At 36.0% G+C, this 27,436-nt stretch overlaps 2 protein-coding genes and 1 pseudogene across 7 annotated transcripts in view; 2 read left to right on the top strand and 1 right to left on the bottom strand.

Moving 5' to 3' along the window:
* The first annotated feature begins 1,726 nt into the window (after positions 1-1,726).
* On the top strand, positions 1,727-12,612 carry LOC127631780 (inositol polyphosphate 5-phosphatase K-like). Of its 3 annotated transcripts, none has more exons than XM_052110117.1 (13): positions 1,727-1,830; positions 2,233-2,314; positions 4,897-5,001; positions 5,112-5,220; positions 5,792-5,908; positions 6,183-6,358; positions 6,527-6,638; positions 6,804-6,913; positions 9,314-9,548; positions 9,689-9,826; positions 11,095-11,178; positions 11,280-11,384; positions 11,539-12,611. In XM_052110117.1, the coding sequence occupies exons 2-13, from the start codon at positions 2,241-2,243 to the stop codon at positions 11,581-11,583; spliced, it is 1,410 nt and encodes a 469-aa protein (XP_051966077.1). In that variant the 5' UTR covers positions 1,727-1,830; positions 2,233-2,240; the 3' UTR covers positions 11,584-12,611. The 3 variants fall into 3 exon arrangements, with proteins under 3 accessions (XP_051966077.1, XP_051966075.1, XP_051966076.1); XM_052110115.1 differs by lacking the exons at positions 1,727-1,830; positions 2,233-2,314 and adding exons at positions 3,514-3,854; positions 7,503-7,529 and having other exon boundaries at positions 11,539-12,612; XM_052110116.1 differs by lacking the exons at positions 1,727-1,830; positions 2,233-2,314 and adding an exon at positions 3,515-3,854 and having other exon boundaries at positions 11,539-12,612.
* Positions 12,613-16,897: 4,285 nt separating this feature from the next.
* On the top strand, positions 16,898-26,551 carry LOC127631701 (tektin-1-like; annotated as a pseudogene).
* Positions 24,737-27,436, bottom strand: part of LOC127631378 (myelin-associated glycoprotein-like) — a 32,642-nt gene continuing 29,942 nt past the window's right edge. For all 4 annotated transcript variants that reach the window (XM_052109480.1, XM_052109479.1, XM_052109477.1 and 1 more), the window contains one exon: positions 24,737-26,932. In XM_052109480.1, coding sequence (XP_051965440.1) covers positions 26,872-26,932 — 61 coding nt within the window. In that variant the 3' untranslated portion in view covers positions 24,737-26,871. The remainder of the gene's footprint in view (positions 26,933-27,436) is intronic.

Raw genomic sequence — 27,436 nt, forward strand, 5'->3', positions numbered from 1 at the left:
ATCTGAACGGGGGGAGGATGTGGGTGGTCTGTTTTTTACTCTCTTCTGTCCTATAAAACTGACAGACCTATTTACTATAGCCTACAGTATTTTATACAGCTCAATATATGATATGTGACATAATTTGCCACTTCTTTCATTTAACTTCTTATCATTATTAATTAATTCTGTAATTAATTTTTAATCATTTAGTTTTAAAAATGTTTAATTATAGGTAGAGTGTTTATACTTAAATTAAATTATCAAGATGTGTGTTTGTGTATCAAACTTAAAATCAAGACATTAAAAGTAATTAAAATGTAATGTTTATTAAAAGAATGTTATTTCAGATTAACAGTTAGAACAAAGGTATAGTTCTGCCAAAAATGTAAAATCTCTCATCATTTACTCACCCTCATGCCATCCCAGGTGTGTATGACTTACTCTGCAGCACACAAATGAAGATTTATTAGAAGAATATCTCAGCTCCGTTGGTCCATACAGTGCAAGTGAATGGTGACTAAAAAGTCAAAAAAGCACATAAAGGCAGCATAAAAGTAATCTACAAGACTCTTCAAGTCTTCAGAAGTGATATGATAAGTGTGGGTGAGGAACAGATCAATATTTAAATCTTATTATTTATTTTTTTTACTAAAGTGAAAGTGAACATATAGATTTATGGTAGAAAAAGGACCAAAATATGTATCTGTTTCTAGGAATATGGTAAGAAATAATTGAAGTTTTTATATATCTTATCTTACAGAATAGTGAGAAATACACTGTCAACTGAATTAAAAACAATGTTTTCCAACCTTGCTGCTAAAATTATAATAATGCATCTGCCTCCATTTATTATTCAATCAATTCAAGTTCTGCTTTAATCTGAATAATATTACCTTGAAATATTTCCAGTTTAAAGGGTGGCTATGTGCAAACCATCAATTAACTGTACCAATATTGCAGTCAGGACTTTGGAAAAATCTGCATTACTGCTGTCTGGCTTCAAAATTAAGCTTATCCCCTATTTAAATGGACAACTGGACAAAGAAAAAAAAAAAAATACAAAAATACAAAATCAGTTAAATGAGTGATTCTGGAACTATAAGCACTTGACCTGATTTATTATTATTTATTTTTTTCATTATAAACAAAACAAAACATTTCCATATGGTCTTCTTTCTATTTAAAACTGAATTTCTTCACAATCCATCTTTACTCAATAATGCATTTCTTTTCCACAGCGTTCTCAGAAAAGTCTGAAACAGTTCATTACAAAAAAAATACATATTTTCTCATGGGAAGTGATGGTTACCTTGATATTTTATATTCTTATGTTGTGAAACCATAGCTGTGGGAGCCAGGCAAAATTGGTTTGACCAAAAACAAAAAACTAAAATTGCATTCATATTGCTCATTATTGTTCAGGACAACGTGATATGTCACATATAACAAGCTATTTTCTTTCCAGTACATTTATTCAGCCATTTACTTTTAATAAAAAGAAAATCACAAATAGATTTTATACTTCGGGACTACAATGTGTCTGAAGTTATAGAATCGATAACCATCCAATCTGCAGGCGTCGTCAAGCTGGTGACGTATACACAACTTTCGTCCAATCATTTGACGTCTGAATATATCAATCGCCGGAGTTGCCATAATACGGGTGGGGAAAAAAAAAAAAAAAAAAGACTTTTATTTTAAAATTTTAGCAGCCATGTTTTTTTGAGTGATATTTGCCTGTAGTTTCTCACACTCTCTCATGTAAATACAGTGCGCTGCCCGTGATGTGATTAGGTATTTTATCTCTACTAATAGTTTCACACAATAAAGACAAACGCGATTTATCAGGTAGTTTGCCTATTGTTTTTTTTTAAGTTATCATCCTAGATTTTTGTCTTTAATTAAGTGCATGATTAGAAGAAGTTGCAGCTTGTGCACGATATGAATTATTTCCTTAATCTGCTCTTGAGTTTAATTAATTAAACTCCGTATTGTCAATGAAGTCTGATAACATTTGATACTGTAGTTAATTCCGACTTCATATGTACAAAGTGATATATCCGAAGCGATATGCAAAAGCCAATATTCTTATTATAACTTGCATTACACTTGGTGCATTCACTTTGAGCTCTGGTTCTGTGCTCTGAAAGATAGTCTGGACGTTTTCACTAAAGGATGTTTAAAAATAATATGATGCATTCTTTATGATTCATGTAGATCTGTAATGACGTGTGCTTTTATGACTGACAGGTGAGAGGATGGAGGAGGATTTGTTAAGTGCCCTGAATTCTGTCAGTCTGGATCAGAAAGACAGCAAGATGGACACTCTTGGGTATGTGTTTTATCTTATTATTCGTTTAGCATATGCTTTCTTATCCAAAGTGATTTATAGTACTTTTACTATAAGTAAGATCCCCTTGGAGTAATCCAGTGGGCCACAATGGTTTCCCCCTGCTTGGATTTGAACTTGAACCACTAAGCCACAATAACTACAGTCTTAACATATGTTCCCATCTGTCAGTGAGCAGTTAATGCAGGTGTCATAAACTAAAATGTATTTATTTATTTTTGGCTTGGAGCAACAGTTAGGGCAGTGGCGGATTTAGGCATGGGTGACCTGGGCAGCCACCCTGGGCTGCATCTTGCGCGGGGGTGTGGTGGTGGTGGTGGTGGTGGTGGTGGTGGTGGTGCATGGGGTTGTGCATGGTTGTTGTCGACTTTTTGTGTTTCAACATTCAGCATTCTCAGACGAAAGGTGAACAGTGTAGCCTCTTATTGTTTTGCAAAATGGTGCAAGAATAAAGCAGGGATTAGACCACTTGGGATTAGCTTTCTCAACACACTTTGGCATTGGGACAAGTTTCTGTTCATGTGAAAATCCCAAAAGAGGTTTCAGTGGTTAATTGGAGCCCCAATCTTTTTTTTTACAGTTCCACCTTATAGGCAGCAGTTTCATAACACTATAAATATAATCCTTTTATTAATTAATGAAAGTTCCAGTTGACAAAACAGTGCCAGTTTATTTCCTAATATCTATGTGCAATGCAAAGCCAAAAGCCTATAAGATATTTGGCCTGCAAATATTGATACAATATCACAAGGTAAAATATCCCAATACTTTAATATATATATATAAAAATTCACATCTGTATTCCTTTGTATTTTAGATAAGTGATATATGTGTTATCATTTGTTTATCATTTGCTTTGGAGACTAAAACATTCAATCAGCATGTAGGCTAAACCTATAGAAGTAATGACAGATCTGAAATGATAAGTGAGTTCGGAGGACATTATTTCCCTGAGAATTCAAGAGACATTTAGAAACTGAAGCGAAACCAGTTGAGACCACTGGTCATGTAGGCCCTTATTTAATCAGATTAGCAATGTAATCTCAAAATCTAAAAGTCTGCTTAAGCTTTGGCCCCACCCCCCATCCCTCGGCAAGATCACACTTTACTGTTTTCTTAATGATCGGAAGTACTTTGCTAGATTTGATTCCCTGGAACTCTGGACTAAATATTTATCAAGACATACTCTAATACCTGAAGTCTCATCCCAATTTGAGACATTTTTCATTCTGTTTTCACATGACCAACAAGTTTTTTGAGTGAGGGCATTGACAAGCAGCATGGAAGAAATAGCAGATTTGTTTAACGCAAAAACGCGAGTGCGTGCTGACAGTGTGGCCAGCACTAGCACACAGTCGACCAGCAGCCGTCTCCATGTGCGACAGCGTCTGGCTATGCTTATGACCTGCGTGGACGATCTGAACCCTGATGACAAACTTCACACACAGGTGGCTAAAATGTTAGATTGGGCTTTCCTCGTCTGCGGAGAGAGGGCTGGTCGACCCAAAAAAGATCACTTCAGGTTTAGTCTTTATTGTTATTTCTTCTCTTGTTGTTTGTAGTTGTCGGATCTACAGTAACTGCTAGTTTCTTGCTTGGTTTTTGGCAAAAAGTGGGAAAAAACAGGCCTGCGTCGTCAATTTTTCTATATATTTTATTCTTCAGATGTTTTTAACTTTTACATTTTGTGCCTTTTTACATTTAAACATTTGGCAGATGCTTTTGTCCAAAGACACTTATTACAGGGACAATATCCCCCGGAGCAACCTGGAGTTAGTTAAGTGCCTTGCTCAAGGACACAATGTTGGTGGCTGTGGAGATCGATCCGGCAACCTTCTGCTTACCAGTTCTGTCCTTTAGCCCACTATTCTACCACCACTCCTTTTTTTTATAGGTTAGAGATCAAATGGGTAAATGGATTGAGCGGTCTCAGAACCTGCTGTGTGCTTAATTTCATGGACCGATTAGTTGAAATGGTTTTACTTTCAGTTACTGTGTTTGAGGACATGTGGGAGTTGGTAGTTACTTGGATGGAGGTATTATAAATGAATTACTTAAAAAGAAGGAAGAACAGGAATTTTATCGAACACCATATAACTAATGACTCTAACCAAATTATTTATTTCTCTTTCTTCCTTGCTTATTTCCTGCCTTTCTACATTTCCTTCCTTTTTCCTCTCCCTTGCTCCTTTCTTCCTTATTGCATTCCTTTTACATATTCCTTGCCCCCTTCCTTTCACTCACTCACTCTCCCTACCTTCCTTTTTATATTCTCCCATCTTTCCTTCCTTTCTCTCTTTCTTTCCTTCCTTCCTTCATTTTTCCTAATCTTTCCTTTCTTTCTATTTTTCTTTCCTTTTCCTCTCCCTACCTTCTTTTTGTATTTCCTTCCTTTATACATCCTTCCTTCATGTATTATTTCCTTTTCCTCTCCCTTTTCTCCATCCTTCCTTCCTTTCTTATATCCTTCCTTCATTAATTTCTTCATCCTTCCTTTCTTATTTCCTTCCTTTTTCCTTTTACTTCCTTCTTCCTTCCTTTTGTTCTTTCCTTCCTTTCAACAGGCTTTATGTTGTCACATGGAACGTGGGCACATCAGAGCCTCCTGATGATGTGAACTCTCTGCTCCAGCTCAGTTCTCCAAAGAAACCAGACCTCTATGTGATTGGGTGAGTTTAAACATTATCATATTAAGAACTGATATTTCCAAAGCAAAGTTATCTCATCTCAAATGAATGGATGGATGGTCTTTACCTCTGTGATTGCTACTCTTGTTCAGTCTACAGGAGGTGAAAGCAGCACCTCTGAAGTTTGTCACAGACTTGGCCTTCGAGGACTCCTGGAGTCATCTCTTCATGAACACACTGGCTCCTTTGGGATTTATCAAGGTGCTGACTGTTTCTGCTTCATCTTATCATGGTTTGATCGATATGCTAATAAGATAATTCACAGGGGAAGGTGCTGGGTCCTTACTTGATGTTCATAGGGAAGATAACACTGACCCACTGGACTCATTCTTGCTCTGAACACTGAATTAGATTTAAGTTTTTCAGATATAGTGTAGCTCTCATTACTGGTTCTAGGTGATTCAAAGGTTAAGTATGTTCACCAACAGGAAAGACAAACAGAACTGCAAAAATGATTATTGTGTCCAAACCCATTACATTTTTCGCCCCACAAATTTGCAAATCGTTCACTACATTTTTCACCAATAAAGAGAGCATTGTTTTCAGACTACCACAGAGACGCCGATTTTACACTCATTGGGAAGTCGACCTAGTAATGGCTTACTGACAGCTGTTTATGCACATTTATTTGGATATTAGGAGGTATCTTAACATGTAATAAAAATATTACACACTTCACGTTTAAATTGTATTTTGAATCTATTCAAGGACTGATTTTTGTTTGGAAAAATTTTATATTCTGTCCATTTCTCTTTCTTTGTTACCCATTCAGGTGTCCTCCATACGGATGCAGGGTCTACTCTTGCTTTTCTTTTCCAAACTGGAGCACGTCCCCTTTATCAGAGACATTCAGGTCACTTACACCCGAACAGGACTCTATGGATACTGGGTAAGAGCATGTCAAAGCAAACAGCTTGGGATCAGCAAACGTATCAGTATATGAAATTATAGCAACAGTTATGCAGGAGCTGACACAAAATATTTTGTTGTCATAGTGGCTTACTGTGGCAGCGGGGGCGTGGTCAAGCGCCCGTCCGGGAGAGAAAAGCGGTAAGGACGCTCACACCTGAGCGCCCGCTGCCACACTTACAGTACATACTGAAGAGTGCACCAGTTTGTTTGTTGATTTGCTTTAATTAATCTCTTATTTTATTGTGTCTAAGGGTAACAAAGGGGGCGTGTCCATTCGTCTTTCCTTCTATGGTCACATGCTCTGCTTCCTGAACTGTCACCTAACTGCCCACATGAACTTTGCCTCCCAGAGAGTGGATGAATTTGAGTACATTCTAGATGCTCAGACGTTTGACGCCAAAAACACACCACGCATTCTTGACCACAAGTGAGTCCATCATGATGTTGGAATAGTAACTGCATACAAAAATTCTGTGTACTAATGAATTAGTGGTATAGATAAGCAGTCTAATTTGTATTTATTTTTGATATATATATCATTTATTTAAATTTTTTGGAATTAAATTCTCCCCCACCTCATGCTTTGATTATCCAGGGTTGCGTTCTGGTTAGGGGATTTAAATTTTCGGATTGAGGACCATGGTATGCACTTCATTAGAAACTGCATCAACAGCCAGCATTTCAGTCTTCTGTGGTCTAAAGATCAGGTACTGATTATTCTTCATTCATAATGTTTATTAGTAGTGACATTGCAAACTCAGGAAACTTTGTAAAGATGTGTAGAAACAATGTCAATGTAAATATTTATTTCATTTATTTATTTGCAGGATTAGTAACTGACTTGTTTCATGTTCATGGCAATATCTCTGCAGCTCACCTTGATGAAGAAAAAGGAAGCTGTTTTGCAGGAGTTTGAAGAGGGACCTCTTGACTTTCAACCCACCTATAAATTTGATTTAAACTCTGATAACTACGATTCAAGGTAGACGAAAAACATACAACCACGTAACATTTTGCAGCATATTCTGCAGTATATTACACATTCTTTTCTCTTTTTTTTTTTCATTCATTGATTTTAAAGTCAACATGACATTAAAATGGACCCTATTTACTTCTTGGTATAACTGTGCACAAATTGTCAGTGCACAACAAAGGTTGTTGTTGTAATTTTTCATCAAAATACAGTAACTTGCTCTGCCTCTGAAACAACTTTCCATTTCAACTGACATCACCAAGCCCTCTTATTTTTCAACTCCTCCCCTCCAACTATCTGGCTCCATTCTGGAATAGATCACCCACTTTTCACAATTCAATAAATTCCTGATGGATAAAATCAAGTCCTGCATTTTTTTATTGAATATCCTGTTTCCCCCTGAAATTCATCAGATATCATCAGATACACATATGAAATGGGTTGCGAGTGTCATTTTATGTTGACTTAAATTACAGTTCCTAATCCCGCCAATAGCCGTGAGGAAATTTCATCATAATACTTTGAGTCATCTCCAATTCATCTTCCATGGCATTTTGACCTGTCAGATCTTCACACATGTTCTCTTTTACCCCTGCAGGGTGGAGAAGACTTGGTTTGGTTTTAAGTAAGCTTTACATTTTCCACCATGCTTGTCTAGCATTGTGCCAGCATCCTTTAAATTGTTCCCTAATTGTAGCATTTCCTTCAGGCAATTAAACCTTTTTTGTTTTCTTAGCCCTAAAGCCTGGCAGATCTCATTCACTCAAGACCATACACATTAAATGGACAGTTCACCCAAAAATGAAAATTCTCTCATAATTTACTCACCTTCATGCCTTTCAAGATGTGTATGACTTTCTTTCTTCTGCTGAACACAAACAACATTTTTGAAGGATAGTTCATCTCTGTTGGTCCATACAAGACAAGTGAATGGTAACCACATTTTGAAGCTCCAAAAGCACATGAAGACCGCATAAAAGTAATCTATACATCTTCAGTGGTTTCATCCATGTCTAAGTGATATAAGTGTTGGTGAGAAACAGATCAAGATTTTTTACTATCAATCTCCACTTTCACTTTCTTTTACTTTTGTTTTTTGGAGATTTTCATTCTTTGTGCATATCGCCACCTACTGGGCAGGGAGGAGAATGTATAGTAAAAAAGGATTTAAATATTGATCTATTTCTCAATCACACTTATCATATTGCTTCTGAAAATATGGATTTAAGCACTGGAGTCATATGAATTACTTTTATACTGGCTTTATATGCTTTTGAGCTTAAATATTTTGGTATCCTTTCACTTGCATTGTGAGGAGAGAAGAAATCATTTTTATTAACATTTTTGTTTGTGTTCAGCAGAAGAAAAAAAGTAATACACATCTGGGATTGCGTGAGGGTAAGTAAATTATGAGAGAATTTTCATTTTGGGTGAACTATTCCTTTAATGCCTTTCATGACCCCCATCCCATTACTCTTTTGTAACACTGCTTAGTTATTGTTGAAATTAAGTACCATAAATAAACCATTAACAAGCATGCAAATAGACAAAAGTTTCATTCTGTATTTGTAGATAGTTTGATAGGATTATGTGTTGCAAAGAGCTTAAGTAATAATTTCAGCTGTTTTTCAGTGCTGTTGTTTTAGTCCATTGGTTGTTCAACAGTTCCAACGTACAAGGTCATAAGGCACGGGAACAAGTTTCTTCGAGAAAATGCCTTTTTGACCTACTGGTCTTTCTGAAGTAGATGCAACAGGAACATATCTTTGACTCACAATCCAGATCCTAAAGGACCTTTTTATTATGTGTGTGTGTACATATATATAGGTTTGAACACTTTGTAAATGTGTTTGAAACCTGTTTTCCACCAGTTAGTCCTTGTGTATTTGTTGTGAGGACTTTGCCACTGAACATAAACTCCATGGCTTACCTTACTTAGTTGTAAAAGCATGATTTTGTTTGTATAAAATAAATGATTCAAAGATAATCCAAAGTTTTTCCAGTATATAATACACATGGAATAGGACTCCAGGCAGAAGCTGTATTATTTTAAATGGAGTGGGTTGCCTCTTTGGAGCAGTCATGTTGAGATCCCATGACCAGCTGAAAACTACTCGCAATTATGTCAGTAACCTCTCTGCTATTGGACATTTCTGCTCACAGAATAAATCAATTATGGCTGACTGCGAATAGCTTATATCTAAAATGGCATCTGTAACCAAAAACTATTGCTTTTTCCTAATGCTGCATTTACACTGCTAAGTGTAATTAAAATGACGATGGTCATATCAGTCAGTGCAACATAAAAAACGAATGAGTGCACTTTTACAAGCGCTTCAAAAATCAATAAAAAATAAAAAGAAATAGCAGCTCTTTCAATCCACTTTTCCTCCTTTTATGTTTGACTAGTGGAAAGAAACGAAAGCCTGCATGGTGCGATAGAATTCTCTGGAGAGTAATGTCCAACTCCTCACCGACAGAGGAACCCAACGAAGAAGGTGACAGAGAAGACGAGCTGAAGAAGAAACTGGTGGAGGACCAGGAGGAAGAGTTTCCTCTCAAAGTGACCCAGGAATATTACACCAGTAAAATGGAGTATGGCATTAGCGACCACAAGCCCGTTGTTGGCATCTTCCGCTTGGAGGTGGGGAGACATTGAGTTTGGCTAAAACAATTTTTATGTACCCAGTGTGTTATACTCTTACTCTATAAAATACGTGACCTTCAGCTGAATGATATGTTACATTGAGTTTTATCATCTTTTCTCTGTTTCCCTGTTATCAGCTGAAAAAGATGTACGAGACACCCTTGGTTCAAGTGTGTGCTGAGGGAGAGTGGAGTGCTGACTATGATGCCCTGATAACCTACAGCCCTCTTCAGCCCTTTCCTTCCAGTGCCTGGGACTGGATTGGCTTATATAAGGTTGGGATCCAATGTGGGAGGGGTTCTTTAGACTATTTACTGTATGCAAATTTCTATTGCACGCCAGATTATTTCACGCTGATTATTATTATTATTGGTGAATAATAACTGTAATTTTTTTTACAATGCTCTTAAAGAAATATGGCAGGTTCAATACAAGTTAAGCTCAATTGACAGCATTTGTGGCATGATGTTGATTACAAAAAAAGAAAAATGTATATGTATATTTTGACTTGTCCCTCCTTTTCTTTAAAAGCAAAAATCTGGGTTACAATGAGGCACTTACAATGGAAGTAAATGGGGCTTTAAATGTTAAAATACTCACTGTGTCAAAAGTATAGCCACAAGTTGTAAACCGTTATATTAATAATTTTAGTGTGATATAATTTTATACTAACCTTTTCTGTGTAAATTTATATCTTATTTTATAACTTTGTTGCCATTTTTGACCAAAGTCACTATTCCAATGTAATAAAAATGGTTTCCTTTATCTGAGCAGTATAAGACATGGTGAATTTCACTTCACTTGCCATCTGAACACACACACAAAAATTATAATTGATCCGATAAATCTATGTTATCTTAACAAAAAGCGATTTCTTTCTTTATAATTCCAGGTCAGGTTTGATTGCAAGTAATAATGTGGCGTCATTGCAAAAACTGTCACTTCAAAACAGTAAAAAAAATAAAAACCAATGTTTAACTTTGAGAAATAATTGTTTGATCATGTCTCAATATATATCCAAATGCATAACTTGTGATAAAATGTAGAATTAGTACATAGTAGGTGACTGCACAGCGCACTGCAGCCATCTACTGGCTATTATTGTAATAACATGATTTTCAAGTCATGTTATTTTCTTTTTACACCAGATGGCAGCAATCTGCCCCAATTCATGACATGTTCTCATATTTTTTCATGGTTTAACTTGGTCTTCAATGTTTTTAACTGTTGCAAAGTTGCATTTGCATATGCAAATGAATGGTGAAATTTATATGGAAATATGTTAATCATAAAGTCCCAAAAGAAGTGCATAATTGTAATGTTTTGAGAAGAAGACATTTTATAATTTCTTTTAAAAAATAAAATAAAATACCCTATTAATGTATCCAGTCAAATTTGACCAGGATCAGTAAACTCCTTCTTTTGTCAGTGTCAGTGCTCACTGCTCGGATGACTGCCTTTTGAGATATAATATGAAATGCAAAATATATTTGATTTTATCCATGGGTTATGTAATACAGACTTTGTGTTTGTCAATTCACAGGTTGGTTTTAAAAGTGTTTCAGACTACATCATGTATGCTTGGGTGAAGGACGACCAGGTGGCTTTCAATGATGAGCTCTTTCAGGTATGCAACATTTAGATTTACAGTTTTAAAGACTTTATTATAGATGTTACATTTGAAACTTTTTATTTAGAAGATTTGAATCATAATTCCTTTTTTCATAGGTTTATGTGAACAAAGATGAAATTCCAGTTTTTGGGGGAGAATGTGTGCTATGTTATTACAGCAGCAACCTGCAGTGCATTGTTGGTATTAGTGAACCTTTTAATGTGAGTAAAGTTTGCAGCTTTATTTTATGACCTATATAAGGAAAACATATACTCTCTTTAATGCATTTATCCTGTGCCATTGTAAATGAGATGTAAATGGTAGTTATCAGAATATATCTGATCCTATTTTGCTTTTAATTTAAATTCATTTTAGGTGCAGAAATCCAGAGTGGCGATTGAAGAGGGTTTAGTGCCTTAAAATATCAATGGACTAGATCAGGGAGTTGCCAGTTACTGTTCAGATACTGTTCTGCCTTAATGCTTTTTAGAGCGCACATTGTTTCATGCACTGTCTGCCCACCTTTCTAAACATCTGCACTTCAGATATCAAACCAGATAGACCTGTGAAGTTAAGCAAGAGCAATTTTAATGCAAATTTTGAATTGGCTTTTATTGGTATGTGATGTCATACTATGTATATTCCTTTCTATTCTTTTATTTTTTTAAAGGACAATTTTTTTATATTAAGTAGATGGTGGTAATCTGAATAGGCACATGTAAAGTTTTACTTGAATCCCTTGAAATTTTTCTAAAGAGTCTCTTCAAAGCAGTTAATACAAACAAAGGAAATCATTCAAGTATTATATTTTATATGAATAATTTAGCAAGACTGATGCAGTTCACATAATTGTCACCACAGCCTTACGATTACCACATTCTTTCCAAATATTTATCATTCATTCAAACAAAATGTTTATTAGTCTCCATCAGATGTCAGTGTTTATTGTTACTGCTATTTTATCATTCCTTTTCAACTTAATGTGGTTGTTACACTGTAAAATATTTACACTGTTTAATTGAGTACTTTTATGACATGTTTACTTTGTTTGGATCTATTTAAGACTGTAACTCATACCGAAGTGGTATTATAATATTGTATTTGTCTTACTGAAATAGTGAATAAGTGAATGATCTTTTTAATTATTACTCTATATAATTTGACCAAGTATATTTTTCTAATGTAGATGGTAAAAATTGATGAAATATTCATGCTAAATATAAACTGCCCATGTGCAAAGTTCTGCTTAAGTATTTGTTGACTCTAGAATGTATGTTTGTTGTTTTAATGTTAGACTATCCTTATATATAAATAGAATATATTTGTATCAATTTCTAGTGTACAAATTTAAAAAGACTGTAATAGCCAAATTTTCTGTGCAGAGTGAGGTTTTAAATGTATAAACCACTACAAGTGCATTCTGATGATATGAAATAAATATTATTTAAATTAAACAATCAAATCGTTTTTGTTGTTATTGTTGTTGTTGTTTTTTGTTTATTATTGAACCTGTTACAGGGTATATTGCTTTTGTGATATAAAAATGCCAACTGTAACTACTAACAAATGTAAAATGTTAAATTAGTCTGAGATCAAGGACGACGCTGCCTCCTAGCGGTTAAACGGTTAGATTGCCATGGTTACCGTGTGTTTACTTCCCGGAAGAGCTTAAAGTGTCCGCTGTTTCAGTTGGGTAGTCACTTATTTCCAGGGGTTTCAGTACAGCGTAAAAATGTGACGTGGTAGTGTAGGCGTTCTCCTAATTCAAAATTTGCATAGGTCACCGATCATGCGCACTAAAAGTGAATGATGATGATAACCCACATCGCTAACGGTTGAATTATTTTCCTTTTTTGCCACTAATAGAAACTGATGTTGAAATTTAATATGTCAGTTTGGCAAAGTAGATTAATCCAAAATCACACATGTAAATATTAATGTACCAATAGTATCAATGTAAACAATCTGAAGCCCGCGATGAAAATATGAAACGCCCGCGGAAAGAAGGCACTATAATGCGCATGTGCGCTGACCTGAAATTTGTTTTATGTCATGGCCACGCCCCTTGTGCGTCGCTGTACTGAAACCCCTGTACTTTAGTGAATGCCGTTTCGGCAGCAGTGTGCCGTTAAAGATTGTCAGGTGTGCCGTGGAAAATGATCAAATTCCAGAAAATAATTTCAGGGATCCAAATTCCTCACTTTTCGGAGAATAAAAAACGAGAAAAAAAAAAAAAAAAAAAAAACACACCGTTTTGAGACCATGATTGTGAAGAACAATGATTAATGTACAAAAGTGAGTGATGTTAAGGGTCTTTAACACGACTCGCATCAGCGCTGCAGAATGCATTGAAGTCTATGAAGTGACGTCACACCAAAGTGTTTTTCTCACACACGTTTTTGCTTCAACGTCTTTGAGAGTACTAAGGAACAAAAATTATATATAAAAACTCATCGTTTACGAATTTCAGAGAAAGTATTTCTTTCTTCCAAATACATGGATTCAGTGTTTATTGTGCACATAAACAAATATAATATATTATTATCCGTCATTATAATGTTCATATTTTAATGATAATAATACCTTTAATAGCTTTTATTTTCGTATGTGACTTTTTATTTTTATTTTTTTTGCATAGCCGAATTTCAAACATTACAAGTAAACACGGACAGAAAACACGAACACGTTCTTGAAAAGGAAATATATTGATGTTTAGCCTATAGGCTATGTGGGATTGTGGTGTGCTGTGGAATTATTTAGTCGTAAAAAGTGTGCGTGGCAGAAAAAAGGTTGGGAAACAAAGCAGTACGGAACAGTAGCGTACTTGATGACGCCACCATCTCAGCTGGTCTTGATAATACTGCCTGGTCCACTTATCTTCACTGTAATGTACATTTACAATTAAACGAAATACGATATAAAACACAACCCTGCCTCTTTTCGTTTTTTTTATTTTTATTTTTTTATTACATTTTTTAAATATTCATATATTTTGAGTGTTCTTAGATCTTTAGCCTACATGTAAAATGCCAGTGGCGGGAAAAGGCGGTGAAATGTTGTTGTGGACGTTGCGTGAATGTATGAATGAGGATACAATTCTCAAAAGACATCACACATAAGTAAAGTAAAAAACAAAAAGAATGAAAATGGATCAGATGCTTTTAAAAGAAGCTGAACAGGTGGCCGCAAAACGGAGGCGAATCCGTCAAAGAAGAGCCAGGATGCGGTGGAGGATGGAGAGGAGACGTGCCACATTAGCATATCTCACTAACTTTGTACGTTTGACTAATAAGTATGCTTTTTAACACGTCTACGTATTTATATGTAGACTTGACAGTATACTTGGTACACCTAGGTAAAAAATAATGCACAAGATTTTTTTTAGTTAGATCTGGTTTAGCGCGGTGTTGATTTATTTTTTTGTGCCAGCTTGTGGTTGAAATGTGGGTTACACCGAGACTGTTTGTAATATTTAGTCTACCCTCATTCACATAAATGGAATGGGCAAACACGTGGCAAAACAGATTTATTGCAGGGCTGTTTTATTAGATTACATTAGAGTTATAATAAACTGGCAAGTAGGCTACAGGGGAGGTTTGGGAGTTAATGATATTGAAATGGATTAGCCTACATTCCACATACATACCTTTGTCTTCTTGGTACTCAAACATCAAGAGGTTGATACTGGGTCTGAAGGCCTTTGTACAGTTAGGTACACAAACATCACTATACATTACTGGAAGAAGCACCTGTACCTCATCTGTGTCACATACATCATTAGTCATTAACCAGGACAGACTTAAACACAAACAGGACATTTCATGTCTATGATACAGTAATCATGTAGGCTACAGTAACTTTTTGACTCAGGACCTGGGAAGACAGGTATGCTCTTATACTGCCTATCAAGCAATAATAGAAATAGAAACCTCATGCATCAGCAAGTCGGGACCAAACAGGTCGGTTGTTAAGGAAATTTAATTCTGGTAGACTTCAATAATTCATATCAGACAATATACAACAGTTAGTTCCGGTCCTCAAATCTGATTGGACGAGATACGTTCCATGAGCACTGATGGTCTGACACTGTCAGCACTCCAACGCTTCACTGTGAGAGCAATAAGAGCAGTGCATATGTGTTGAGCAAGGGTGAAAATTCCATCAAAATGTTGGGGGGGACAATAAACATAACAATTCTCAAGAGCAATTTTTGAAGGGGACACCAAGGTTTTTTTTGTTGTTGCCCCGTTTGCATTTGTATTATTTTATTTCTTAAACAATTATTTTAAGAATATATCATTATATTATTTACAATACACATATTTTAATGATATTTTAGGGGGGACAACCCTAAGATACCAGTCCTGACCCCCCTTCAGGTGACGTGAAGGGAATCCGCGTCAGCCGTTTACATACAACAGCTCTTTGTGATCAGCTTTAAATTAACAACTTCAGCATTACGGCTCATCACAGCTGAGAGACTGTTACATCCCAGGGAGTATCTTTCTTTTATTTCCTTGTTACATCTGTGGATGTAGAAGTTGCATGTATATTGACTATACATTGTTTGTATGTTTTCTGTTGTCTCCCTTGTGTTCCCTGTCATCCCAACCAGGTTAATTTACATCAGCTGTGAGTGATTAAGATTGAGTGCTGAGCAGCTCTGATTGGTGCACTACCAGAAGAACATGGGAATAAAGCTGAGGTGGAAAGTCTGCTAGGAGAGACTCTTTCCTCCTGCTCCAGTGTTGATAGCCTTTGTGTTTTAGTGCTGTTGTTAATTGGAAACTACAAGTTGTTCTTTGTTCAATTTAAACATTGTACTATAGGTTCCTTTGTTGGATGTGCAATCATTTCCACCCATTGGTATCTACGGAAGCGGTAGAGTGGTGGGCGCCATTTTCTTTGTTGTTAATTTAAACCTGTTTTCTCTTGTTTATGGCTAGGTAGGGAGTGAGGCAAGATTTGTTATTTTCTATTTCTTTGTCTGTAAGGGTAAGTAGTTTGTGCCGCCCTTTCAGCTAGACTAATTTTGTTTGATATTTTGGCCTGGTCCCCTCTTGAAGACTTTATGCTTCCCTTTTGTTTTGTATTTAATAGAGAACAAACTTGAAAACTGTTTTCGTAACCTATTGTGGTTATTGTTGCTGGGACAGGAGTTAAGACCTCCAAACATGTTTTTTTTTTTTTTTAAGTTCCTTATAACTTGTTAGTTTTCTTCCCGACCCCTAGACGGGGAGGAAACATAACAGACACAACAGACTGATTAATTACACAATGGGTGCTGTTTAAAATGGTGGAGGACAAAATGCGGTTTCTATAGTGATATAGCGACTCTTGCACACTGGATACTGCTAAATAGGGAGAAATTCCCCCACTTGGATGCTATTTTTCCATACTCCGTTTATCCTAATTTTAGAAACACATTTTAGAAATGTAGAACTTGTTGATTGAACTGTTGTATATAAGCAAAATCACACTGGCAATCATGATTCGGCCGCAGGCCAAGTGCCGTAGGTAATCACAGCAGTGCTTATGTGGGGGCATATCGCACTCTTGCTCATCTGATATTGCTTAAATATATTGAGAATACAGTTGAATAAATATAAAAGAGCAATTTTAAAATAAAACATAAATAAGCAATAAATACATAATAACAATTAATAAACAATTCTAAATTATTATTTATTTATTTTTTGAACAGGACCAAATTCCCTTAAAGATGTATTGACAGATGAATGACCAGGTGCCTATCTTCGGCAAGTTATTTTCTGGAGCTGAATTGAAACCAGCCTGCAGGCTCTCCAGGAACAGCATCAACATGCTGGTCCAGATGCTACCCTGGCAAAAAGACCGTGGATGGAGCCATGAAATGGAGGTGCTGGTCACGGTATACTGGCTTGCCTGTGGAGCCTCCTACAAGGTAACTGCAGACATCTTTCACATGCCACTAGCAACAGTTTGCAGGACCGTCCACAACCTTGTGGAGGAAATGATTACCATTCTCCACAGAGCAATTCATTTCCTTGATGGAGGAGGTCGGGCTGGCTTTGCACACCTTGCTGGTCATGAGGCATTCCGCTGTGCTGCTGGTGCCATCGATGGGTGTCACATCAGCAATCTTCCTCCTCCAGAGCCACACATTTTTGTTTTACATAAACAGAAAACTTTTCACATCAGTTATACTACAGGGCATCTGTGATGACAAGGGCACATTTATATTGGCAATCCAGGATCTGTACATGATGCGCTTGTCCTACGCAGATCGCCCCTGTAACAACAGGCCCTGTATCCACCAGCTGGGTATTTTCTATTAGGAGATGGAGTATACCCATGCATGCTGCGTCCTGTTGCGTTTCCATGTTTTATGGGGACTTTCCATAGACATAATGGTTTTTATACTGTACAAACTATAGATTCTATCCCCTAACCTTAAACCTAACTCTCACAGAAAACTTTTGGAATTTTTACATTTTCAAAATGGGTTTTCGGGTTTTACTATCCTTATGGGGACATATGGTCCCCACAAAGTGATAAATACACACGCGCACACACACACACACACACAAGATACAGCAAATTGTTACTTTTGTGACCGTGAAATACACCATACATTTCCTACATTCATTTTGATTAACAAGCCAAGTTGAAGCCCAGTACAACAGAAACCATGCAAGGGCAAGGAACGTTATTGAGTGCATATTTGGAATGTTGAAAACGTGCTCTTCTTGAGGGCACTGGAGATCAGAAGGTGATTGCTGCCTGTTGCATCCTCACCAACATTTGTGTGGCAGTAGGTGATATCCTGGAGGGGGAGGAGGAAGGCCCGGTCCCAGATGACAGCGAGGATTACACAGGCCATGCAGAAGTGGATGAGAGGGACCTGTCTGGAAACGGTGTACGAGGACGACTTGCTGCCCAGAATTCTTCTCCTGAAGAACTGTCTGCATGTCTGGGTAAACATGACTACATTGAGACAGTAAACCTCTCCAGATGTAGTCATGTTCACAAGACGTTTGACAATATTTAAAACATAGATTAGATAATATACTGTATTGAGAGACTGGGGCTTTGCCACTGCACGGTACGACTCGACTCTGCTCGCTTTTTGGGGGTTTTCCACTGTGGATAGTACCTGGTACCATTTGTGGCATCAAAACCCTGCAGATCACTGATTGGTCAGAGAGAATCGTCACTATCAGCGTCACTGGATTTGCGACACGGGACATCAACTAACTAGCGATAGCAGTATAATTTGTTCACGCTACTTTCGAATTGTAAAAAGAAACGTCTGTGCGCAAAACCACGCCGTATTTTGCCTTTTTCTGTTATACCTTTATGTTAATTGCTTTTGGAAACAATGAGGCTTTAAAGTGACAATGTAACATAATGTAAAATAATGACCTAAATAAAAAGTTCCACATCTTAATTACATTAAAACAATATATAAATAACTTCTTGAAACTTCTTTCCGAATTGTTTATTTTTCTGTTTTAAACATAAATCTAACCAAATTTGAGGTTTATTCTTCAAATACGAAGAAAAACAAAATGCCTTACAATATATCTTTCATAATTTTGCCTCTCAGGCAAAGTTATCCTGTTTTAGGGATTTTTAGATATTTTTTACTGGAAAACAAGTCAAAATACTAATTACAATTTATTTTTGCAGTGTAAACTGTCCTCTGTTAACTCACAGATATGCTACCCTGTCGCATATAATGGTCTGGTTGACTGAAATAATGCAGACATACACAATGTAATTTCATGATGGCATATAAGCAATAAAATACACAATAAATAAGCAAAATATAAAATACACTTTAAGGCAAATTTTTAAACTGGAACTTGACAAAATGACAACTCCTGTTAATTGGTCATTCAGACACATTTATCAGCCAATGCCGAACTGCAACTATTAAAATGGCAAAATGTTGCCCAATTAATGAGCCTGGCCGATATATCGGTCTATCTATCAACAGTCTGCACACCCTTTATATTTTTCGATGAGCCTTGCTCATCTTCCTTAGAGCAGGGAATGAAGGACATGGAGGCAGCAACTGGAGCAGAAGTTTGAGGAGATGGTGAAGGAGATTGAGACCCTCATTATATTCAAGAGTCGTGTGGAGAAAGCATTGGAGAGCTACTCTGAGCCTCTCAAAGTTACTCTGCATTGTCTGGCTGAGAGGCACTTCTATTTGTGCTCAAATCAAGTGTTTGCCTTGTACTAAAATCAACATACCCAATTATTAGATGTATCTATTAATTAGGCCATTATTCTCCTCAATTCAAACCTTCTCCCATTGATTATGTGATGTCTGTGGGACATTCTCAGACACAAGCGGGTGGCAACTGACCTGTTTCATGATGAGGCAGCGGAGGAGCAGAAGGAAAGAGAGGTGACTGAAGGAATGATGGTCCTGCTTCAGCACACACTAGCAGGTCAGGCTAATGGAACTACAAACTATTAATTCACTAAGCTAAAATGTATTGCATTGGCGGAATTAAGGAGAAACTGAAAAAAAATATTTATGAAACTTAATTACATGTATACACTACATTCTTGTATACACAAAACAAAAGAGATGGTTGTTGACTTTAGGAGAGCACAAGGTGAACACACTCCGCTGAACATCGACGGCTCCTCTGTGGAGATCGTCAAAAGCACCAAATTCCTTGGTGTTCACTTGGCGGAGAACCTCACCTGGTCCCTCAACACCAGCTCTATCACCAAGAAAGCCCAGCAGCATCTCTACTTTCTTCAAAGGCTGAGGAAAGCACATCTCCCAACCCCCATCCTCACTACATTCTATAGAGGGACTATTGAGAGCATCCTGAGCAGCTGCATCACTGCCTGGTTTGGGACTTGCACCGTTTCGGACCACAAAGCCCTTCAGAGGATAGTGAGGGCAGCTGAGAAGATCATTGGGGTCTCTCTTCCCTCCATCAAAGACATTTACAAAAAACACTGTATCCACAAAGCAACCAGCATTGTGGACGACCCCACACACCCCTCACACAAACTCTTTACCCTCCTCCCATCTGGCAAGAGGTACCGAAGCATTCGGGCCCTCACGGCCAGACTGTGTAACAGCTTCTTCCCCAAGCCATCAGACTCCTCAATACTCAGAGACTGGTTTGACACACACACACGTGTCCTGAGTTGCACTTTAATTACAGTCACTTTATAACTGTCTGCTACCTCAATAACTGCTATGTGCATAGAACATTATCTCATAGTATGTTATGTTTACATTTTAGAAACTGTCATCTTTTTGCACTACTGAGTACTGGTCGGCACTGCACTGTGTCTATTGTCCTGTTCATTGTCAGTAATTTGTTGTACTGTCCTGTACTTTTTGCACATGTTTGCACGTGCACTTTATATAGGTATATGTAGGTTTTTTTATATAGGTATTTTATTTCGTTGTGTTGTCTCATGTGGTCCTGTGTTGGTCCTATGTTGTTTAATGTAGCCACCATGGTCCTGGAGGAACGTTGTCTCGTTTTGCTGTGTACTGTACTATGGTTGAAACGACAATAAAAACCACTTGACTTGACTTGACTACACTACGTTCTTGTTGTGTTATTCAGTAACAAGAACTCTTTTTAATAAAATCTTTGCTACACTACTAGTCAAAAATTGTGTTAATACTATTTAGTAAATATGTTAATATGTTAAAGTCATTAAAACTATTAAATAACATGTATGGATGGGAATTATGTATTGACCAAAAATATTAAACAATCAAAACTCGTATAATTTATCTAAAAACGTTCGACACTCAAATAAAAAAAAGAATTAAAAAAAATTCCATCATATTTAATTGAGTAATCTTTAATACAATAATACAAAAATAAGTTTTATTTAATTTAGCTAAATATCAAACAATTCAATTTGATCGAATTTTGTTATGAAATTGAAATGCGTAAATATTAAAAATAGGCAAAAATATTTTTCTAGTTAATTTATATCTCACTAACTCACTTCAAGCATTTAAGAATAAGCCTTTAGATTTAATATATACTGTAAATTCAGTCAAGTGTGTCCAAACTTTCAAATTTGATCCAATGTAATGTTAGTTTATTTGTCATTATTTATCTGGAGAAGGACCTGCAAGACAAATTTCAAGCTGTGTGTATATATGATTTCTGCTCTGTTCCCACAGAGAGTTCGCCCAATGTAAACGGAGAGAACTCAAACTTTGCCAGTGTAGGGTAAGATAGAAGTTACATTTAGTGTTGAGCTGCATTAAAGGGAAAGTTCATCCCTCACCCCCACCCCAAAAGAAATTCTCTCATCATTTACTCATCCTCAAATCAATAATAGGTGTTTTCAAATCTGTGGGCATTTTCAAACCGCAATGTGCGTTTCTAAACTAGGCAATGAAAAGAGGGAATCTCAATGTAGTAATCTTTGGGCATTTCCAAACAGGATGGGCGTTTCTAAACTATACAGTACAATGAAATTAGGGAATCTCAATGGTTTGAAAACGCCCACTGATTGGGAAAAGCTACATTTGTTCTGCAGAGATAGTCTCTTTGTTTTAGTCAATTCACATTCTTCATGCTTATCGTAGAATTTATAGTAAATATAACTTAAATACTGATCAGGGCCAAACAAATCTTAAGGTTAAAAAAAGGTCCTAATGCAAAAATTTAGAAGCAACTCTTAAAAATTAGGGGCATGTCATCTAAGTGTAATTCATGAAGCATTTTAATGCAAAAAGTAGCTTCTAAACCCACGACAGCTTTTAAGTCCTAAGAGTGACTCACAAAGGATCCGAAGCATGCCTACTGTGGTCAGTCCACATTAAAAACAATATTTTAGAATATTATTATGAAATAAACCTTTTAAAAAAGTATCGCCTGAATCGCAATTGAGTCTATGTATTTTAATATAACATTATAATATTATTAACATTTTATTATTGACATTGGCCTTTAAAAAGGTATCATCTGAATCGTGAGGGTGTTTTTCTTATTTTATTATTAAGTTAGTTAGAGACGCTGTTAACTCTCCCACAAACTGAAACAACCAAATTACACTGGAGATAAAGGTTTTGACAACACGCGCGCTCTCTGGCCACAGACAAAATGTAATTTTGTTGTGTGGATGAATTGGGAATTTCTGTCACCTATCAAACTACATCAAACTATTTAATCCATAGATAAAACATCATCCGATAAAAGTGTATCAGATCAAAGTATTGTGTGTGGAGAGATTTTTCTAAAAATCTTTGCTTGTGTTCAGTAGAAGAAAGAAATGCATACACATCTGGGATGGCATGAGGGTAAATGATGAGAGAATTTTATTTTTGGGTGAACTGTCCCTTTAAGAAACTCTTTGGAGTCTATTAAATATAACTCAATAAATGTATATGGCTATGTCAGTAAAATGATTAAAGATTTATCCTTACTGAACACTTCACCACTTGGTGTCTAGAATTACTCAAAACAAACTAAATATAGAAATGTTTATTTCAGTCTATTGCTACAAAACAGACTTAGTAAGAATGTATTGTCTATGATGCAGAAACTCTGTAAATCCAGAAGAGTGGGAGAGCATCTGCAACATTAGCAAAGCTAACAAAGAAAAGAACATCTCTCTCTCTCTCTCTCTCTCTCTCTCTCTCTCTCTCTCTCTCTCTCTCTCTCTCTCTCTCTGCTAGTTCTGGTGGAAATCCTGCTGGAGCAAATGGCTTCAGACATGCGCAGACAGTACAAGGACACAGGCAGAGCACTGGAGCTGTGCATTCAAGAGACCAAAACTGCCAAAGTACTGCTTGAGAGCCAGCGAAATGAGGTGAGAAGGAATGCGGATAATTAAATGATCTTCAACAGTGGAATATTTAAAGGAACAGTTCACCCCAAAATAAAAATTCTGTCATTACTTACTCACCCTAATGCCATTCCAAATCCAACTTTTTTTTTTTTGCTCTGTGGAATGCAAAAGGAAAAAAAATAAAGTGAATAATTAAATAAAATTGAAAAAAAATGTTACACTGCTGTTTCCCATGTAATTACAGCGAATAGTGACTTCAGGCTGTCAAGCTCCGAAAAGGACACCATAAAACCACTGTAAAAGAAATGTAGTGTAAAAGTACTTTTGCAAAGAAGGCTATAAAGTTAAGTGAGTCCTCTGTGAAAATGTGTGATCAAGAGATATTAAGTGAAGAACTTTCTTGTATTAACAAACTAAAGGACAATAAGTCACCCTGAAATTATGGTTTAATTAGTGAATTTTATAAAACATTTCAAGATGAATTACCACCTTTGTTGTTAGCTGTATTCAGAGATTCTATTCAGTATGGTTATTTACCCAGTTATTTGAGGCAAGGTTTGATAACTTTATTACCAAAGCCCAATAAAGACCCATAATTTTTAGCAAATGTTTGGCCATTTTACATTAATTAATAATGATGTAAAAGTTTTTACACAGATATTTGCTTAAACACTAAAGAAGTGTCTTGATCCCATTGTTGCTGACTGTCAATCAGGATTTATTAAGGGTCGACACATTTGTAACAATATAAGGCTTATTTTGGTTTTAACTGATTACAATGAGTTTATTGAAGATAATAATTTAATAAAATCTTATTTATTTTTTTTTAAGCATTTGATGCTGTTGATCATAACTTTATGTTGGAGACTTTAGAATGTTTTGGTTTTGGAGAATATTTTAAATGAGCTGTTCAAACTTTATACAATGACTGTAACAGCTCAATTAAGTTGCCATTTGGATCAACATCATGGTTTAAAATGAATAGAGGTATAAGTCAGGGTTGCCCAATCTCACCTTTTCTATTAGTCACACAGACTATGGCCATAAATATAAAAAATGATAGATTTGAAGGTATTACATTTTTATACAAAACATTTAAATGTTCCCAGTTAGCTGAAGAACTTTTCTTGAAAAACGAAACCAAAATCAAGAAAGCAATTGTTTAATATGTTTTCATCTGTGTCTGGTTTGTCCTTAAACATTAAAAATGTGTTTCATTTCCTTTGTACCATGGACAGGGTTGGGGAGTAACAGAATACTTGAAACGGGATTACATATTTAAAATACAAAATATAAGTAACTGTATTCCACTACAGTTACAATTTAAATCATTTGTTACTAGAATAGTTACATTCCAAAAGTATTTTGAATACTGAAGAGATTTCTTTACATTTTTATTTTTCATTTGTTTCATTTAATATATAGTGCTTTCAGATTGAAACATTTATACATATAAATGATGTGATCCAAAGTGCATTTGAACAGCGGTGAAACGCTTTCTTATGATGTGTTACATTCATACGAGCAGACAAATTAAGTTCTGAGCAGAAGAAATAGAAATAAACCTTGTGTAAATTGTCCGCTTTACGCTAAGCTAAAATGCTATTTCTAGATATTTTACATGCACATGTTTCCAGACACGATCATATTTTTTTATAGAGGAAATTCATGCTGGATCATAATTTCTTATTTCTATTCTACCTTTGATATTAGGTCTTTACTTTTTACATAATGATAATACTTTATTTAATTGGTTTAAAAATAAAATAAAATAATGACACCATTTGAGGCTGGAGACTTTTATTAAACAAAATGAAAGCGAGCAAAGAACATCATTTAAATTATTATGAATGAGTTGGGCTAATTTAAATAAAGATCAGAGATTCTTTTCTGCATTATTATGTCAATGAGGAGACAACATTACTTTGTTCATTATTATTGCCATCATACAGTCAGATACATACAAATATTCTTTACAACACTCAAAGTGTAAAATCAGACTTACAAATGTGCCCCCAAATCCATTTGCTTACAAATAAATAAAGACTTGTATAGCACTTGTGTATATATCTTCAAACATGGACAGTTTGTGTTACTACAACGTAATTGTATATGCACATATGATGTCATTGTGTTTGAATTTCTGCAAAATATACACCATTGTTGCACAATGTATGTTCCTGTTGTGTAGTCAAAAGGTTAACCACACAGAACTATATATCATGCAGAGTATTTACATACATTGGTATCCTACCAAGGTGCCAATCTGAATGCCTTATGGATATAAGATGTGATTAATTTAATATAATTAATATGTTATGCAAATATGCTGACCATTTAACTAACTTCTAAATGAACACAACCTTGCCAGAGGATTACATGATTACATAACACATTACATTTATGTCAAGCACCTTAGGTAAAGAGATACCTTCCTATCTGTTTAAAGGGCTTCATTTGTTAGTTTTTTTAATCAGTCTTTTAGCATATTTAATTATTAAATATGAATTTCTACTGATATGAAATCTCAGCTTTACCCTATTAGATTGCAGTTTGTATCAGGGCTGGGATGGCCATCAGATATTACGCTTTATAGTAACTTTACTTCCTATTTTGCTCCTTGCTGTACTTGGAAAATGTCTCAAATTTGAGTAGATAAATGAAAGAACTTACAAATATATGTCTGAATACATTTGTGCCAGATAAAAATAAAAATCCAGGTTCCGGTTTGTTTTCAGTTACTAATATGAATATATTACGATCAAACTGTAAAGAAAAGATAAAGTGTATCAACTTGAATCTACAGTGAAATCCCAAAAACACTTCAGCATTTTCTTCAGGTGGGGGGTGGAATATCAGCAGATGAATGTTGAAATATGTGTAGACTAGTACGTGCAGAAAAAGACTGAAACAACCGCTGTATTTGAGAGAGTGTTAATCCCCCCCCAAACATTCCCAGACTTGGGGTTAGTGCTTATACAGTACATCAAGGCACAGATTGTGCCTTGTTCCCTGATGCTTCGACTTACAGCGGACACAGTGAAAAGGACCACTAGTAACTGAGACTTGCCTGTAACAATACCATTTTTTCCTCAAGCTTTCTTCAAACTATAAGGGGCCGTTCAGACTGAATGTGTTCATGTCAACAGTCAAAGATGGAAACATCTGGAAACAATGGAAAAAGAGTCTAGACGGATGCAAATAGGCGTGTGCTCTAACTCTTGAAAAATAGACCCTTCCTTTTAAAGGTTCTTGTACTAGGTGAAAACTATTACCTCTCATTTCTAAAGTTATTCCTTCCAAAAAACAAGAAGAAAAAGATATACATGGTATGGTTGCAGTCAAGAATGGACATCAAGTGTGCACACACACACACATACATATATATATATATATATACATATATATACATATATATACAGTATAAATATATATATATATATATATCTCATATCTGTGTCCTGTTGAAAAGACCAGCCTATGTTGTGTTTTGGATGCTGTTATGTGGTGTGCCTGCCAGGCCAGGAGGCCAGGCCTCTTAACTAGCTTAACCAGCACACCTCCCTTGGTCAACAAGCTATGCCAGAAAGACCATGCTGGTTGACCAGCATTTTTTGCTGGTGAATAGCATATCTAGACCAGTTTCAAACCAGCATAAAATTAATGCTGGTCTAAGCTGTTTTTTTTAGCAGTGTGTTCCAAAGAGATGACTCAACAAGGCTGCATTAATGTGGGGGAAATAGTAAACTATTGGGGAAGGAGGAATGAATGGACCCTAGTGGCCACCGTGTCCCGTTTGGCCGAGGCATCAGGGAAGAATCGCGGTTCATTTGGCTTTAACTTCAGTATAGTCACTGCCTTCACCATCAGCCCTCCTGAAGCTTCCCTCCCGGTGTCGTCCAAGAAATTCTAGGGCTGTGTAATTCAGCTCTTGCCTCTCCATGACTCCCATTGGGCCAACAGATTGGTAATCACTGTCGTCTCCCTATGAAGACAGAGTAAACATAATATTTAAAGGTTGAACAGAAAATCTCAGTACGTCAAAATAGGTATGAGCAAAATTTTACAATTTTAAAATCAACTAGTCTGTAGATCACCTGAATGACTAGTTAACTTTATAATGGTGCTTTTTTTGGATTCACATGTAGGGCTGCCTTTTTCAAACAGCTAGACAGAGCACACCGGAATGGAACCATAAGCAGGGTTCTCAAGACACACTTTTAAAGTTGGACTTTTTACAACCTAGTCGTAACAGAGTGAATGTTACTATAATACATTTATTTGCTGCGTTCTATTTTCCTTCGCAGTTCGCTGGTGAAATTATCACTGGAGGCGCTACAGCTGCTCCAACAACAGTTCATTTTATTCACTTTTACACAAATCACTACAACGGCTAATTATGACTTTATAAACACTTATTTTTGTCTCTATTACTCGCACACAACATTTTATGATATTGAAACACTATAACGCATAATTTGAAAAATGA

The sequence above is a fragment of the Xyrauchen texanus genome, chromosome 38 (genome assembly GCF_025860055.1).
Source record: "Xyrauchen texanus isolate HMW12.3.18 chromosome 38, RBS_HiC_50CHRs, whole genome shotgun sequence".
Classification (NCBI taxonomy): Eukaryota; Metazoa; Chordata; class Actinopteri; order Cypriniformes; family Catostomidae; genus Xyrauchen; species Xyrauchen texanus.